The sequence below is a fragment of the Chelonia mydas genome, chromosome 2, assembly GCF_015237465.2.
Source record: "Chelonia mydas isolate rCheMyd1 chromosome 2, rCheMyd1.pri.v2, whole genome shotgun sequence".
NCBI lineage: Eukaryota > Metazoa > Chordata > Testudines > Cheloniidae > Chelonia > Chelonia mydas.
Genome location: NC_057850.1, coordinates 86,006,225 through 86,025,215, shown reverse-complemented (window position 1 = coordinate 86,025,215; position 18,991 = coordinate 86,006,225). Strand labels below are relative to the sequence as shown.

The window sequence follows — 18,991 nt, the reverse complement described above, 5'->3', positions numbered from 1 at the left end:
GTATATTAATATTGTCAGAACTTGCTGTTTCTAGTTCTTGATAATAACTGTGACACTATAATTAGTTATTAGGCTTCTAATATGATGCTTCTGCTTTGGTTTTGTTTTGCATAATTATTTCTGCCACCTGTTGGTAAATATTTTATGATACTAAAATAATGATAGAAAAACATGAGGACTAGCTGTGAATTTATATATCAGCTGCTTCTGTTGGGTTTCAGCATTGCTTTCATCATTTATTTATTTCCAAACTCCTCCATCAAGCAAAAGGGTGTGGAAAGTGACTCCTGAAAGAATCTAATGTAAAGTGATGTGACAAGCCAAACCGGGATCCAGGTGCCCAACAAAAAATCAGTAACAGTTCAGTGAGTGAAAAGGAGGAAAGTGAAAAGTGAAAAAAAAATGATACAGCTACATGAGCAGAACTCACCAGCTTTCCAAATCTTCACCATAAAGCTTTTGGGAAGGAAGTGATGTTTCAAGGTATGAGATTCTAAACAGGTCTCCAACAAGAATCAGAAGGGGGGGGGGGACTTTGGCCAATATGATTCTGACGTAAGGGCCTAATCCAACTCCCACTGAAGTCAGTGAAAAGGCTCCCATAGACTTCAATGGGAGGATCAAGCTTTACACGCAGTCTCTGAGAACTGGCAATGATGATTTGTTGTCTATGTTTGCCAATCATCCATATATATATTTTTTTTTTGGATAAACATACCAGTTTCTAGTTCCTCCAACTCAGGAAAATAACTTGATTCACATTAAACAATTTAGTAGTTATACAGTTTATACATAGAGAAGTAGAGGTCTCTCAGATCAGCCTACTATTTTGGAATAGTCTCTCTCTGGAGCATTTTTGTGTAGTCTTGGCTTTATTTTTCACCCCCTAGTCGGTGGCTGGGAAAATTTTGAATCTGGCACTTAAACTGTGTGCATCATATTCCTTAAGCGGAGTGTAATTTCTTTTATGCAAAACTTCATTTTAAATGGAAAATCTGGCCAACACCAACCTACTGAGGAAACAGACCTTTTTATCCATGCTATTAAAGAACCTGTAGTTTTTTAACCGAGGCTCTCACATCTGCTTCAACCTCTCTTTGCCTCAAACCGCTTCATCACCTGTTATCAGAGAACTGTTCATGGCAACTCAACAATGATTTTCCTAAATGACTGTGAGACCTCATTTAGATTTTTAATAAACAGTCACATTCTAATGAGGTCTTCACAAAACTGACTAAATATGTTTAGAAATCATTAGCTTAACTTACCAGTGCAAAAGTCTCCTTTGGGAGCCCTGCAGATTTTGTTATAAGACTTCTGGCAGATGGATTGATATAACAACACAAGTGAGTTTTGAGTCTCCACACAAACAATGCAAATGTGAATGACTGGATAACAGGCTACTAGATAAAGAGCTAAATGTCCCTCAAGTAGGTTCATTAAAGAGGGAAAACAATCAAAACACATTTCTGTGCCATTTAAATACCAGGTGCACAGCAGTCTGCAGGTGCCAGAAAAACTGACAAGGGTCCCTTGCTGGAACACACAAGAGCTTAAAGGGATGCACGGTTTTGACAAGTGTGTCTCAGATAATGACAGGTATTGGCAGATGTACCCAGACCCTGCTGGAGGGGAATGCAAAGAATGAGTCATCTGCAGCAGGTGCTTTCATTAGGGAAAGCCTCATGGTGGCTCCTCCACCAGCAATTAAAACAGCCCTGATGCATAATGCTCCAGGGCAAAAAGCAAGTGCCTAGTACTGATTTAATGACTATCCAGCCAGTCTTGGTAAACAAATACACATACACCCTCTTAATGACTAATTCATGAAGGACGCACATTATGTGACAAACATGTTAAATACGTCTTTCTTCTTTCCTTAAAAATAGGGTACTTTCCTTTGCTTTTCAACTTAAATAGGACAAGTGGTCTGTAAACAAGTCTGTAAATCTAATACTAGCAACTGCAACAAAAAAGTAAAACTTTGAAGTCAGGAAAGGTTACTGGGTTTGCCCTGCAGGAACCTGACCTATTCTCAAAACAGAAAATGGTGACCACAATTCAAGGACAGAGCCCCATTAAAATCATTACTAATCAAGGTAGCACAGCCCTTTGTGCTAGGTGTTGAAAGACAGATGACATGTTTGTAATTTAACTCCTTGGTGATGACAGCCCCATTTTGGGAATGGGGTATGTGCTCACTTATAGGCCAAAGCCTAGGGGCGATTAACTACATTTCTTTGTGTGTCCTAATCTCACTGTTCTTAAAATACAGTTTTAATCCCTTTTTTTAAAATAATATTACTGCTCCCTTAATGAGTGGATATATATCTCTGCAAGCCGCAACTGTGTCCCCCAGCTGGACAGTTGTACCCCTGTGGGATTCACATGATGTAGGATGCATGGTGGCACTGCAGCCTGCCTGCCTTTGGGATTTGTGCTTTGACCTGTGCAGAAACACAATAGGGCCCCTGACAGTAGAAGTTGCTGAGGGGATGCGTTAAGGACTGTTGTTGAGGGCTGAAGGATTATGACCAAGATCTTCAATCTCTCCTCTGGGTGAAACCTGATAGTCCACTTGAGTTTATGCTTCAGAACGTTGATTCTAAGATAACAATATACTGTTTCATCTGATAAACTGTTTTTGCCTCTTACGGCTTGTCTACATGGTGTCATACAGGAAAGTTCATACAAATTAACTAAAGGTGTGAATTTGAAGTGGGTTAGTTAAACTGCATTAATCCCCCCTGTGAACACCCTTGTTCAGAAATGAAGGGGCCTTAATTCAGTTTAGTTTAATTGACTTCCAACGTGAATTAAACTAAACCAAATTAAGGCCATTTTACTTCTGAATTAACTGTGTACATACAGGGATTTAATGCAGTTTAATCTACTTCAAATTCACAGTTTTAGTTAATTCGGATTAATTTTCTGGGTATCCTTATGTAGGCAAGCCCTAAGGTGGAGGGAAGGACTATTTCCTTAAAATATCCCTTCTTGAGGTATTTCTAGATAAAGCTCTAACAAATTAAGTATACTTAAGAGTGTACTATTATTACAAATATATTTCTTTCATTTTGGTTTGAATGTAAGTGTGGCTGTCACATTGTTTAAGCCTATATTTGATTCATGGGACTGGATTTTTAAAGTGGCCTCAACCTAGTCTTTCTTTTTGCCTCTGCAATTAGTCGTACCTGTGTTTTTGTAGCTGGTGTTAATTGCAGTCACAAATCCTATCATTTTGATGTCTAAGTACAGTACTGGTACTTGATTTGTGGGCAGACTGAGGCACTGAGGTGTCTAAACAGTAGGATTTAAACTAACAATTAACCATAGACTCAAATACAGGTACAATAACTGAGAATGTAAAACTGAACTTGTAAACAAGAGCCTAGATCTGACAATCTGATGCATAATACCTAAAAATGGATCTCCCTATAATACAAACATTTTTCAGCAGAACATGTCAACCACCCCATTACCAAGAAATTAAAAACATGCATCAAAACCATTTTGGCTCACATCAGAATATATGAACTGTTTCCCCATACTTCAGCAGTTAATGAAAATGCTGGACTTAGAGTAGCCAATGTTTCTGCTGATTTCAGCTAGGATTTTCAATGAGACTTAGGGGAGTTAGGTGCCCAACTCTTACTGAATTTCCCTTAGAAAATCCTAGCTAAGATTTGATGCTAGTGCAGAGGCCCAGTAGTAAAATAAAAGGGTCCATTATTGGTGTGTTTTAAAAAGAGAGTGGCCTCTTTTGAATACCTGCTGAAAATCATATTAGCAACAAAGACATGACCAGGAGATAGGGTTGCCAACATTGTAATATTTAAAAACTGGACACTCCAGCAGGAGTGTAGGAACTTCCCCCATCCCGCCTCTTCCCCTGAGGACCCTCCTTTTCCTCCTAGACCCCGCCCCTCCCCTTCCCCTAGGACCCTACCCCCTGTTTGTTTCTCTTCCCCCTCCTGCTGGGTCGGGAGGGACCCGCCTGCGGAGCCACAGCTGTGAGCTGCAGCTGCTCAATACAGGTAGGAGGCAGCCACGTCTGAGTAGAGGCTGGCACAGGTAATGACCTGGCGCCTCCCCATCTCTCCCACTTGCAGTAACTGGACTTTGGGTGTCTGGTCAGCAGATTTTGACTGAACACTGTCAGGTCCCCTATTCGATCGAACTTTCCGGTTGAAAACCGGCCACCTGGCCACCCTACCAGGAAACCTTCTTCAGAGGCAATCTGTATGGAAAAAGGTAAAGTATCAAGCGGCTAACTCCACTTTTTTCTTTATACATCAATTCCTGAATAAAACCTCCTGGTCAGCACACTGATTCTATTTTCTGATTTCAGTGCTAATTGTTCCATTTACAGAGCACAGGGTAAAACAGCGTCTTCTTATTATTCCCACATCCAAGCAAATTTAAGTCATATCTGTGCTGAGCCACTCCTAGAAGCTCAAGTTAGCACAGGACTATGACCTGGACATGCAATTTGATTAAGTTCCTGGTTAAGTAGGTGTGCCATTTTTTACGGGGGTGGGAATAAAAGCAAGATGGATTTTAACTAACATATCACAGCACAGTTCTGTGCAACATGTGCAGTCTCAAAGTTTAACCTCTTGATTGAACAATCTGTTCTAGAATTAATCTGAAAGAAGACCATGTAAGTTGCCTGAGAAGGGTTTCCTTGATGCTTAGTGTAATTATTAATAATTAGATGCACATAAAGTTATACTACTTTGCCTCTGTTGGCCAAATGTTATCAAATATTATCAAAGCCAAGCCTTCAAGCCATTTTAAAAATAATTAATGATACACCTTTTAGTAGAAGAAGTGGTAAATATTTTATGTGCTATAGTCTGTGTACAAGCATCTTGGGGGTCTGTTATTTAATATCCAAAAGTAAACATCTCAAAAGTCTTTCATCATTTTAAGTACAAAAATTACTTACCCTCCCTACTTCCACTAGATTTGTTACCATGACTATGCTGGCTGTGTTCTCATGCCACACCATTCTCCAGAAGTCATATATCGTCTCCTGCATTGGTCCTGAAATAATATATCAAAGGAAAGGTTATTTTCTGAAAGTCTTGGGATTGGAAATTTATCTCCAGGAAATTTTGAGAGACTGTTTTATCTGTACATATCAGTATTGTCATATTTTTCATTTAGGGTTGAATTTCTCTCACTATCCAGCCCACCAGCATTTAAGTTATTTTTTTCTCCCCCTGAAATAGTGCTGTGAGAGAAAGCTAGTTCTCCAACATTTAGATATTTATCACCATAATACCCAGAAGTGGCATTAGACAAATGGATAATATTACTCTTTCTGGTAACAATTTGATGATATTCTGGGGAAAGTATATATGGAATAAAATGAGCCTCAATGGACTATATTGCCTTTTCTGGTTTCAAATATTTTTCCTAGTGTTCACTATCAAATTAAGAAAAGAAGTACTTGTGGCACCTTAGAGACTAACCAATTTATCTGAGCATAAGCTTTCGTGAGCTACAGCTCACTTCATCCGATGAAGTGAGCTGTAGCTCACGAAAGCTTATGCTCAAATAAATTGGTTAGTCTCTAAGGTGCCACAAGTACTCCTTTTCTTTTTGCGAATACAGACTAACACGGCTGTTACTCTGAAAACTATCAAATTAGTCCAACACCTAAATTGTACTTTCTGAAGTGAAGCAGAAGATACAGTTTTTTTGACCTGCAGTATATCATTTTTCAAATAGTGGGGGAAATGGTAAAGATCCCTGGAATGACATGACAACAGTCTACTCTGCAGAACTTATTCTGAGGAATAACCTTGAAAAATCAGTGTGCTTTAGAATTCAAAATCCTGCATGCTCAGGTCTTGCAGCACCGTGCTAATAGTGGAGAGTCAATCCATTGTAGTATTGTAAATAGTAATGACAGAAATGTAAAAGGCTAGAACGCCCACGTCACTAATTTCATTTACTTCTACATCTTTTCTGTTACACGTGGTGTTCATCCCAACTTCTGGATCTGAAACCACTTCAATGCAAAGAGAATAAACAGTTATAAAATACTGTCAATTACTAAAAACCTCGCATCCACAGTGAATCATCTACTCTACTGAACCGCTATACTGCAGTAAGCAATTAGTTACTTATTCAGGAGAGTGCCATTAGTCTATTCATTAAGAGACAAATACACAAATTTATCCACTTTCCCTCTCCAAAAAAGAGAGACGTACATATTTGAAGCATTAATAAAGCCCTTGATTTATTTATTTAATTTTCAATTAAATTAAAGGGTTGTGTCCAGTTGATAAGTTTTGACAGTACGAAGCTTCTTTGGAAAGTGTTGTCATTCCTGCACTCAAAATTGGAACATATTTATAAAATAATAATAATTTTACAGCAATTGAAATATCGCTTAATCACACCTCAATGGACTAGCTCGAGGACAATGTTTTGCAAAGACAGTATCAAGTTAAAAACCACACTTCTCTGTATAATGTTTTTAAAACTTAATTTTACATGTGACATTTAAAAGCACTATAATTATTTTCTTTAATACACAGAGATGATTTAAAAAAAATGTTTCCTACTTCTCTGCACCTTGTCTGCTTTGTACATTTGACAGCACTTTGTGAATAGTCAGTTTCACTATTTTCCCCAGGGCCAGTCAGTTTTCCCTTTACTTGGGAAGGTGTTTCACATAACATTACAGGAGAAAAAGGCATTTAAAATAATAGGAAAATGTGACTGTAAGAGCTCCAGAAGTCTTGAGGCAGGTGTAGCACCTGAATCTATTTACTTCTACTTCAGGTTTTGAACTGTGCTAGATTCCAAACTCAAGTCATTTTTTAATTTAAAATGCAGAACATCTGATACTTTTGATATATACTGTGTTCTCAAACATGACAAGTTGAAATTATTCCTCAGCATTTGGAATCCTGAAGCTGAATATCTCCCCTCATAAATATCCTCTTTATATTATTCAAGATTGATCTGTATTCCATTTTCTTATGTTCCATTGATAGTGTACATTATGGGTGAATTTTTGATTTGTTTTATTTTTGTATTTTTATGCAATATAAGATTCAATATAGCCTTTTAGACAAAAAAACAAAACAAAAACATAATGGGACCGATCCCAGGCTCCATTAAGTTGCTCTGTATTGCTGGATGGGTGGAAAGTGACCTAGGAGCTTCTCTAATGGCACAACTAAGAATACCCAAAGGACCAGGGGCACGTCATAGCTGGCTGGTAACAGGGAGGGGGTTGGACTGGAGAGTGATGTGCTCTGCCAATCCCTACCGAGTGGAATGGCCCCCTAAGGAATTGTTTCAATGAGCGTAAATTAGAGCAGTCCTGTGGTTGCTGTAATATATGTCATGGGCCAATTCAGTCTCTCCACCCCAACTTCAGGATTGGAGGAGGCATAAAAGTAAATCAGAGTAATTTTTGCCTCCCCCATTTCTGTCAGCTATGCCGAGCGTGAATTCAATACACTTAAGGACTGAGCCCAATGTCATTAGTGCCTATGATCTTAGTATAATTGAGGCCAGACAGCTTTTGGTTTATTTTCTCTGTTCACTAGAATTCCTGTTTATTTAGAAGATTTAATCCCCACTTCAAGGGAAAATGCAATGCAGTTTTAATTATAGAATCCTGCTAGGGTGCCTCCAAAACATGAAGCGCATTGTGACATGAAACAAAACAAACCTAGCCCTAGTTCCAAATATCTTTAATTCATCAACTGGCCACGTGATTTTTTACCCTTTCTTCCAAGGGATATAGCCAACATCTTAGCTGGGTGACTTGTAATTCATTGTTAGAGGCTAGGTCTAGTTGTCTGAGTACAGGAGAAGGGTCCAAGAATTCATGAGCTTTAATCCTGACCTGACACCAACCAGTGGTGGCAAACCCAGGGGTTAGAAAGGACATAGGGGCTAGTGCTCCTACAATGATAATATTGTGGGGACTCATCCTCAAGCAAATTTGTGCATCACTGAAGGAAGGTGGAGGCAAGAGCGGGACACAGAGGGTCTGGAGTGGTTCCTGCAGTGCCCGCTATTGGGCCAGGAACAGTGAGCAGGCAGCCAGAGGGGCTGGAATGGGCCCAGGAGCAGGTAGGAACTCGAGGAACTCTCCTTCCTAGTCTGGACTCAGCTCCACTCCCCCTAAGTCTCAGTACCTCCCCTCACTCCTCTTTCTGTCCCTCTGCCCTTTCACTCCCCTGCCCCTGACAGCAACTGTCTCTGTGACTTCAGTGTGTCACTTAACCTTTCCATCTGTCAGCTCCTCATTTTTAAAATGGATATACACATTGCAGGGTCTGTCTAGGCTGCTATGTAAGTCCAGGATTCAAACTCAGGCTCAAGCCAAACCCCCACTTCTGTCTACGCACAAATTGTGCTGACCCAGGGTCCCACGACCCCATGTCGGTGGAGGGTTTGAGCCTGAGCAAGCTAAGACCCAAGGTTCAAGAGTATTGCTTTGCAGTGTAGACATAGCTTCTCTAGACTTGTCGTCTTGGAGTCTACCAAAAGTATTCTACAATTCCATGGGCTGATTTTCTTTGCTCTGTGAACAGGTAAGTTTGATGGACAGGTAAATTTTCCCACACTGCACCATGACCAAAGGGCTAGAGTGGCCACATTTTGGGAGGCTCCTAGGAAGCCTGGGATATGGGGGTTGGACTTGGGCCTGCATAATGCACTATAGGTGCAGGCACTCCAGGGTTGGGATCCCCAGTTCACCAATTCCTAACCTGGGGTTACAAATGAGGGTAGATGCTCAAGCCCTAGGTTAACAAACCTAGGGTCTGCTAACTCAACTTCTACTAGGCGTGGGCTTACATTGCAGTGTAGACATGGCCTAAGGCATAATAACAATGGGGACTAGCTGAGAGAAGGTGAGCAGGGAGTATCGGGCATGTTATAACAGATATTAGTTAGTACTGATCTCACCTGATCCCCGCTCTTGGCCTTCGCTCCCCAAGAAGGGGTCGCAATGGGAAGCTGTAATCGGTAGAGATAGTTGGAAATTTTCCACCAAAATGTTTTATCTGTGGGAAAATATAGTTTCTGGACATCCAAAGTTTTTCAAAGGAAAATTTCAATTTTGTTGAAATTTTTCAATTTTTTGTTGGGAAAGTGGTATCAAAATAGCTCGTTCTGGGTCAGGTTGACTCATATTGAAACACTTCAGCCTGTTGAACCTCGGGGCAAACCACTGCACATTGCACCATGAGAATCATGTGAGCCTGGTGCAGCCTTGGACACTTTGGCTGGCCTACAGAAGAGAATGCTACGTAAGGTTCCTGACCTACGAATTCCATGAAACCCCACAGCGGCTCAATGTGGAATTGAGCCAAAATGAAACATTTCAATTCAGGAATGCTGAAATCTTTTGTTTTAAGTGCAAATGTCAAAATGAAATGTTTCAACATTTTCCAAAACAATTTTTTCTGAAATTTCCATTCCATGAAAACATTTTTGATATTTCATTTTTGTGTGTGTCCCAAGTCAGGGCAAAAAACAGATGTCAGAATATCCAAATTTCCTACGGGACAGAAATTCCAATTTTCAACCAGCTCTAGCAGTAGGGGAGTAAATGGAAGCCCAGCATAGCAGCTGTCTATGCTGTTGTTGTAAGAGAATGGGATGCCTCGAGATCATGCAGTGGTTTACCTTCTCTCTGCACCTGGTAGGAGCTGTGGGGTTTGGAGTTACAGATCCTCTGTCTAAGTAACCAGTTTTCTTCCCCTTCTGTGAAGCCACCATCCCTGAGTAACCTAAGCTGTGACCCAGGAAGACACAGAGTATTTTTAGAATAGTTTTTCCCCTTCAACAGGATCATCTGTGGCAGAGGACAGTTGGGCCATAGTCTGGAAGAGTGGCTCATTGACAGTTCTGGGATATTTTGCAACTATTTGTTCTCGACTTGAATCTTTTTCTCAGTAACCAGAGTTTTCCTTGTGGGTTTCAAGACTTCTGTATTTCAGGTATTGAACTCACAAATCAAGCCAAGGAATAGATCCTAAGCACCAGTTACGTCTTGAAATTTTTTCATTTTCTGTTCTTAAGAAGGAGGGAAGTAAAGATCATAAAAGAAATGAGGCTGAAAAAAGTTTTCATGAGAACAAGAATGCTAATGACAACAACTATGGCTTCAGAATGAATTGAAGAGGATCAATCTTCCCTCCAAACGTAATTCATTGTCTATGTTTTCCTCATTCACGCTTCTTCTGAGCTTAGTTTTAGCCTCACATTCTTCTTGCAAGAAATGTCTTCTTCTGCAATGTCAGGTGTGCTCTTCCCCATCTTGTCTGTCATAGTAAGAGGTGGGGGAGTGGAGTCAGCTTATTCTTATAAGTGTTTTCCTGTTACATCCATCTACCCAACCAGCCTCCAAACTTCTTTCGATTCAGGACATTGCTGGGGCGAGGGGTAGGGTGGGACAGGGAGGGGGAGGAGGAAGGGAATACCTAGTTAAAAGTCTTTGAAAGTAATTCTTTCCTACCCTATTTTTCTTTCCTTCTTGACATTTTTCAAATTGTTTTCTGACACCTGAATAAATTATTACTCTGTCACTTGTCGCCAGACAGAACTGAAAAGCATTAGAGGCCAGGTAGGGGTGTAGAATTTATTGTCATCAAGAGCTGCACAATTTTATTTCAGAGACTCATGATGGGTGGGGGAATGGGGGGGGGGAAGGAGTCGGGGGGGGGAGAGAGAGAGAGATACTATTATTGTATCAGCATCAAGTTTAGATGTTTGCACAATAGGCAATAAGGTTATTTGGCAGCAGTTGCCCCCTTGTGGTCTAAAAGGTCTGAATGGAAGGTACTATATTTCTATAACATTAAGCCTCTGGCGCATTACATTAGCTATATAATACTGTAGTTGGTATCAAAGATCTCTAATGTGAAGAAAATCAGCAACTGAGCTCTTGCTTGACGCAACCAGAAGGTGCAAAGCAAAGGAAAGTAAGAATATAAACAAACATTTAAATGCACTAGTGAAGAAAACTGAAAGATATAAGCAATTTCATGAAAAATTACCATTCTCTATATTACCAGTAGTAGCGACAGGCCCCAAAGGATAAACACATAATACGAGGTGAAAAAATCATGGTGCTTTAAAAAAAAAGTTTAAACCCTAGCAGCTGATTTACTGTACACAGAGACTTTCCACATCTTTCTTCTGTCCTGCTTGGTATTATATGATCCAATTCCTATACCTGATATTTTTCACTGAGTCAGGTGAACAGTTTAATAGATAAACTGACCTGGAATGTGAAATATTGAAGTTCAGAAAGAAATGGAAGCAAAAAGTAAATTGGTATCAAACTGTATGGATATAAAAAGCAAATGGAGCCAGTGGCATCACAAGCTTTACATAAAGCCTACTTCTGAGACATGAATACAACTGCAGTGATTTGGGATTGTCAAGTTTTGTGTTTCTCGTAAAGAGTGCTCTATAATGGAATATTTGCACCTGGAATTTAGTTCCCCACACAGTTCACAGGATTTGGGTCTGGGATTTTGGTACAAAGAAAAGGGGCAGCTGTATTCTCTACTTTAAAAAAAAAAGTTTCGAGCTGAACCAGAAATTTCCCCAACTTCTATTCATACTGGGGCTTGTAATTTCATATTAGTGGCTTTTCATTTTGTAGATAAGCAATTAAAAGATACAGTATAAATAATAAGAACATAGGAATGGCCATACTGGGGCAGACCAATGCTTCCTCTAGCCCAGCACACTGTCTTCTGACGGTGGCCGATGGTCGGTGCCAGATGCTTCAGAGGGAGTGAACAGAAGAGGACAATTTATCTAGTGATCCATTCCATCGTCCAGTCCCAGTTTCTAGCAGTCAGGTGTTTAAGGACACCCAGAGCATGGATTGTATCACTAACCATCTTGGCTAATAGCCACTGATTGACCCATCCTCCGTGAACTTATGTAATTATTTTTTTTAACCCAGTTATACTTTTGGCCTTCAAAACATCCTCTAGCAATGAGTTCCACAGGTTGACTTGCATTGTGTGAAGAAGTACTTCCTTATCTTTGTTTAAAACCTGCTGCCTACTAATTTAATTGGGTGACCTCTGGTTCGTGTGTTATGTGAAGGAGTAAATAACATTTCCTTATTCACTTGCTCCACACCATTCATGATTTTATAGACATCTATTATATCCCACCTCAGTCATCTCTGTACTTTTCCCAATTCAGATATATCTTTTTTTTTAAGATGGGATGACAAGAACTGCATACAGTATTCAAACTGTGAACATACCACAGATATATATAGTAGCATTATTATATTTTCTGTCTTATTATCTATCCCTTTCCTAATGATTCCTAACATTCTGTTAGCTTTTTTGACTGCTGCTACACACTGAGCAGATGTTTTCAGAGAACTATCCATGAGGACTCCAAGATCTCTTTTTTGAGTGGTAACAGTTAATTTAGACCCCATCAGTTTGTATGTATAGCTGGGAGTATGTTTTCCAATGTGCATTACTCTGCATTTATCAACACTGAATTTCATCTGCCATTTTGTTGCCCAGTCACCCAGGTTTGTGACTCTTCACAGTCTGCTTTGGACTTAACTATTTTGAATAATTTTGTATCATCTGCAAACTTTGCCACTTCAATGTTATCTTCTTTTTTCAGATTATTTATTAATTTGCTAAATAGTACTAGTCCCACTACAGATCCTTGGGGCACCATTCTATTTCTCTCTCTCCATTCTGAAAACTGAACGTTTATTCCTAACCTTTGTTTCCTACCTCTTAAACAGTTACTAATTACCTTCCCTCTTATCCCATGATTCCTTACTCTGCTTAAGATACTTTGATGAAGGACCTTGTCAAAACCTTTCTGAAAGTCCAAGTTAAACAATAGCCATTGGATCACCCTTGTCCATATGTTATGTTTGTTGATACCCTCAAGGAATTCTAATAGATTGGAGAGGCATAATTTCTCTTTACAAAAGCTGTGTTGACTCTTCCCCAACATATCATGTTCATCTATGTGTATGATAATTTTGTTCTTTACTATAGTTTCAACCAATTTGCCTTGTATTAAAGTTAGGCTTCCCGGCCTGTAACTACCAGGATCGCCTCTGGAGCCTTTTTAAAAAAAATTGGCATTACATGAACTATCTGCCAGACATCTGGTACACAGATTGATTTAAATGATAGGTTACACACCACAGTCAGTAGTTCTGCAATTTCTTATTTGAGTTCCTTCAGAACTCTTGGGTGAATACCATCCATCCTGGTGACCTACTCCTGTTTATTTATCAATTTACTCCAAACCTTCTTCTACTGACACCTCAATCTGGCACAGTTCCTAAGATTTATCACCTAAAAAGAATGGCTTGGGTGTTGGAATCTCCCTCACAGCCTCTGCAATGAAGACCAATGCAAAGAATTCATTTAGCTTCTCCGCAATGGCCTTGTCTTCCTTGAGTGCTCCTTTAGCATCTCAATCATCCAGTGGCCCCGCTGATTGTTGGCAGGCTTCCTGCTTCTGATGTTCTTAAAAAAATGCTGTTGTTAACTTCTATAACATTTGCCTCTAACACAACAGCAAGTTCACACCATAACATTTGGTGTCCAGGTTAACAGAATTAAATTACGGATATTAGTGCTGGAAGTGTGCTGAGATTAAGAAGATACCATTTAGCTCGGACGGCTCCCCAGGGGCAGAACATGGGACATCGTAGCTATTATCACATGTTGCCAGAGGCATTGGGCCTGACTGGGCAGAAGCCAGTAGGGAGACTCACAGCTCAGCAGCAGCACAAACTACACCTTTAAAAGAAATGCAATGAACCTACTCCCGCCCAGTGCTGGCCTCTATGCGATACCAGGTACATAGGGCATGAGATGACTCACAGCGTATCCTTGGCTCTTCTGCTTTGGGTGTGCAGCAATAGTGGCATTCCCTCTTTCACTTAAGGAAAACGGGCTGCAGCACTGTGGTTGCCTACTGCATGGACACACTAGAGAGTAACAGTCCCTTACACTATCATTAGCATCTAGCACATGTGCATTCGGGCACTCACACTTTGGCCCTCTTTCTTTAAAGGTATGTGATCCCTGCTGGTAAATTCAACGTACTCTACAGTGTTTCTAATGAACAGTTCTGATTTCGAGACTCCATAGCAAAGATGAATAGTTCCCTTTGCAAATGCTCTGACAAGGAAACAATGCCAATCAGAAATAGGAAAAGTACAGTCCAAGGTGTCTTGACAATTTAGTATAAAACCAACAAAAATAATTAGTGGTGCAACAAAATGACAGATTCAAAGTTGTATAATTAAAAATTCAGGAAAGTGTCTTTCCCTGATGCAATCTTAAAATGTAACATTCCAACTGTTAATAGAATAATGTTCCACATTCCATATAGAAAGGATAGTTCCACAGCATGAGGCTCCATTTGTATGCAAAACTACAGGATTACTAATGTTCTGCCAATCCATGATCTGATTGGATAATTATCCCATAAGTACTTTCTACATTTTCTCTGAACCATGCTGCAATTTTATATAGCAACTGGGATCGTAGTAAAACACCTTTTCAGAAAATATGTCAAAAACTGTGATTTAAAATAATAAGAGGAGTCCCAGAAGAGGGAAAGAGGGGGCTGGGAGGTGGGATAGACTAGAACTCGATGGCATAGCCAGCGGAAGTAACGTTTAAACCCATTTGTCTGACGTTAAGATCTGTCATGAAAGGAAATGGGTTAGGTGATGGCTGAATGATGGGAAAGTTGCTACCAAAATAACCGGTTGTCAGCTCGTGGGCCATCTGTCAAAATGCCTTTTTAGAGGGCTGATGAGTCTGAAGGGAAGATGGTGATGGAGCAATGAGCTTGCCTTGTTGTAGTCTTTGGCGCTTTCTTGGTGGCTCATAGGATCGTTAGTGGAACAATGGCTGTGGCGGTAGTTAGTATCTCTATTATTGTAGTCTCTAGAATTCTCTCCATGAAGATTGGGTATATATACCCAATGAGCAGAGGCTGGCGCGAGAATCTTTTAGTGAGTAGAGTGCCTCATCTGTCTTCTCACTGAAGAGGGCATTCCCTTCAAAGGGAAGGCTTTGCACTGTTGCTTGTATCTCTTTAGGAACCTCAGATGTTTGTAACCAGGAGCTTTCTCTCTAAATATTGGAGATTGAGGTTGGAATCTGTAGCATTCCAATTCCAAGACCCAACGGTAAGGGTCCAATGTGCCCCAATGTGATTATGGTCAATAGGTAGGTTGACCGTATGATGAGTACCAGCGCTCCCTCAGTGGAGAATATGGGTCCTGGGTATGGGAGAGTCTTTATGAAGCCCTGGAAGTCCTATCAGGGCTAGGTTGTTGTGGTGAGGCCCTTGTTGGAACAGATCCATCTCTTGATTCTCTTCTAAGAACTGTTCTCACTCAAGTGGTGAAGTGGTTAGCATCATCTGTGTGAGGGTGGCGCCACTGGAATTGGGCCAGAGAGAGCATCCTGATATCATAGCTCTGCTGCAGATGTGGATTGGGAAGTGGTGGATGGATGACATTTTGATGTCCCATACTAACACTTGGTCTATCAGGATCAGGGACTCTGGAGCTGAGTAGATCATCAGATCCTCCAGAAGAGCATTCCTTGGTTTTACTGGTGTCTTCGGTGACTGGACCGATGGTGAAGCCATAGTGCCGGTGTAGAGAGCATGCACTGATTACTATCTTTGCGTTGCTCAGAGGAGTTTTGGAGAAGGAGAAGCTCCCAGTACCATCAGTGTCTGCCCGATTTCACCATGAGTGCCAGGTGAAACCCTGTGTAGGGCACAGAGCCTTGCTCAAACCTGAAGAAAGGGGAAAAGCCTCCCTTTTCTTTCAGGAACTATGAGCAGATTTCTCTGCTCTCAAGTACTTCTTACCCTTGGTGGAGTTATTCAGCCTGGCGAGGTGTTCTGCCAGTGCCGATGGAGTACTGCTTGGAGGTCCTTGGCAATGACTTGGAGAATGGGAGAGCCCAAAGATCCACTCTAGGTCCCAGGCTAGCTCTGAGGTATTGACACAGCTGGAACTCTTGAGCCTGCCTGGTGCGAGGGGGAAACAAACAGCAAATCCCACACTTAAATGGGATGTGTGCCTCCCCTAAACAGCAAAAGCAAGTGTCATGAGGGTCGCTCAACGGAAAGACCTGGGGACAGGAAAGGCAAGATTTGAAGTGCATAACGCTCTGGTGTCAGGGAGAGAAAGGAACCCGCCCCCACATAACTCTAACTAACTAATTAATTAAACTAGACATAAGCAAACTATCTAAAAATTAAATATTTACGAATATTACAATTATACAAGGCTATATTTACATGGGGACTGTTGTACCTTCCCTTCCTCACATAGTGGAGAATTTTTCAGTCTGAGATACCATTAAACTGTGATGGCCCATCCAGGTAGAGCATGTACACACAATGGTTATCAACTTGCATACAGAGCAATCTTTCCAATCTGCTACAATTCTTTTAAGGATGTCAGCACATCAGTGGATAAAGAAGAATTGGTTGATATAATCTGGACTTTCAAAGAGCTCACAAGAGTTTACTAAGAAGTCCCAAAGGGTGAAATTCCCTTCTGTGCTGAAGTCCAGCACAAGGCCGGTGCACCTCTTAAGTCCCACGTAAGCCCTCAAATAGGGCTGATGCTATCTGGTATAGTAATTCATATGGTCTTGTCCAACTGTACTTACACAGGATGTGGCAGAATTTGGCCTTAAGTAATGACTAAGTGTTAAAGTGCTACCTATTAATTGCTGAATTTGTGGAAGGCACACTTGGCTATTAATTATTTTTTGTTTCCAATACCATCCACAATGTGACTGTGCTGAATAAACAGGAAAAAAGACAGTCTCTGCCTCAGAGAGCTTTACACTAGAGAAATATCTTTTCAGGCCTCCCTTCCCCTGCAAAAAAAAGTACTTAGGAAACATATTTCCTTCTTCATGGATTCAATTTCTTTTCTAGTATGTACTAGTTTGTGCTTTGTCAGTTAGGATTTTACCAGAACATCATAACATAAACCATAATCAAACAGATTTTCTCCAGATTCATTTACTTCTAGTTTGAAACTGGGCATTAAAATATGTTTTATCACAAATCAAACTCTCTCATAACTTTAACTGTATTTAGTCACCAGTTTCTTTTTTTGACATTTAAAAATGATATATAAATAAAGGATAGATACATTCCTAAATTTTGCCCACCTCTAGTTTACAAACAGATGCAGGAATATCACAAATTTCTGTTCACTAATTATGTGTGTGTATTTATATTGCAGTAGTGTCTAGAAGCTCCAGTTGGGGATTGGGACTCCACTGTATACAACTTAAAATAAGAAGAGTGTTCCTGCCCCACAGAGTTTACAATCTAAGCACATGAAAGGAGGCAACAGAATGGAGGACAGGGTTGGAGTGAACAGACTAGGTTTGGTATAATGTGTAGCAGTCACATGCCAACTCCCTAGCCATTTATGGCAATATCAGCCATCCCTGGCCCACATTAATATTTCCATCAAGTTCACACACAAGTCATAGCTGCACTTAGATATATTATTAAATCCAAGGCCAGCCTTTGCTTGTGCACTTTTGGCAGGTGCTATTTAAGACAATACCGCCTCTATTTGTTCTGTACCAACAAAATAAAATGGAAATGTCATATGATTTTCCAAAGAACAAACTGCTGTTCTCTGTAATATCTTTTGACTACTAAGAAACACTGTACTGCGGGAACATAGCGAAAGCCAATAATATCACCGGTCTAGCTAATCCAGAGCTGCTGTCTCTGACAGTGGGCAATGTTGGATGCAGGTGAAGGCATAAAAGCTTTGTACATAATATACCTGGCGAGTTGTGCTGAATTAGACCACGAAAGGAAGTTTCCGGCTTCTGATCTTAGATGGTGATTGATTTAAGCCTTTGCAAATTTATCCTGGCTAGCATAACTGCAGAATCTCTACTTATTCATATAATAAATGTTCAGTCCTTTTTCGACTCTTACTAATCTATTTGTCTCAATTATAGTAATTCACAGAAGAAAAAGTATTTGGTTCTGGGTAATTACTGATCTTCCACATATTCCAAATGGTCAAGTCTGAGAACTAGAAGATTCTGAAAGACAAGAAATTTATTTTCTAAAGAAGATGTTGCACACAACATGTATGTAGCTTGAGAGTACATTATTTGTTGGATTGGGGAATTAGTACCATCCTGTAATGGAGATGCATCGATATTAACAATGGATGTGAGCTTTTAGGTCATTTTGTCCCCTCTGACAGTGAGGGGTTCGTTGGGGAATTGACAATACAACTTCTTCTAAGAGTTTTCTTTTCTTTTGTTCTTTTTTGTTTTTGTTTTAACTTATTCAGCAGGTTGAACCAAGCATAAGCATTAGGGGATAATTATAAAATTACTTTTCTTTAACTTAGCAATATGATTTCATTCTGGCTATTTGTTTCTTATGTTTTTTCCAAAATTTTGTCCAAAAGAACACACTGTGAATGGATGTAGTCAAAATCTGTGTGTTATGTGTTCAGGTGGCTTGTTTCTTTAAACTCGTGCTGTTTAAATACGGGGAACCATTCTAATTGGGTAGCCTGGATAGTACTGCATTATACAGAAAATACTAAATGAGCATACCTGCCCAGGAATGAGACTTAGTCGCTGCAGAGGAAATCTCTGCAAAGCCTACATCTCAACATGCAACTGCACAGAAGACATAATGCAGATGCATCAGGAAATACAACATTAATCCAATCAGCCTATTCAAAAGCAGTGTTTTGATGTCACCCAAGTGCTATATCTGACTGTGGTTATCACAACTTGGGAAGAATGTAATTGCCATGGAAAGATGCAGAATTAAAAAAAACAATGACGTTTCAAAGACTTGGATTCAGGTTCAGAAAAACTGTTGTATTTGTTGTTGGAAAAGGAAATACATTTTGTTTTTGAACTCAATGAACTTTTGT

The 18,991-nt window shown here is 40.1% G+C and overlaps 1 protein-coding gene across 17 annotated transcripts in view; it reads right to left on the bottom strand.

The window, feature by feature from the left end:
* Positions 1-18,991, bottom strand: part of PTPRM (protein tyrosine phosphatase receptor type M) — a 699,958-nt gene that overhangs the window by 39,374 nt on the left and 641,593 nt on the right. For all 17 annotated transcript variants that reach the window (XM_043539842.1, XM_043539843.1, XM_043539845.1 and 14 more), the window contains one exon: positions 4,952-5,049. In XM_043539842.1, the coding sequence (XP_043395777.1) occupies positions 4,952-5,049 (98 nt within the window). The remainder of the gene's footprint in view (positions 1-4,951; positions 5,050-18,991) is intronic.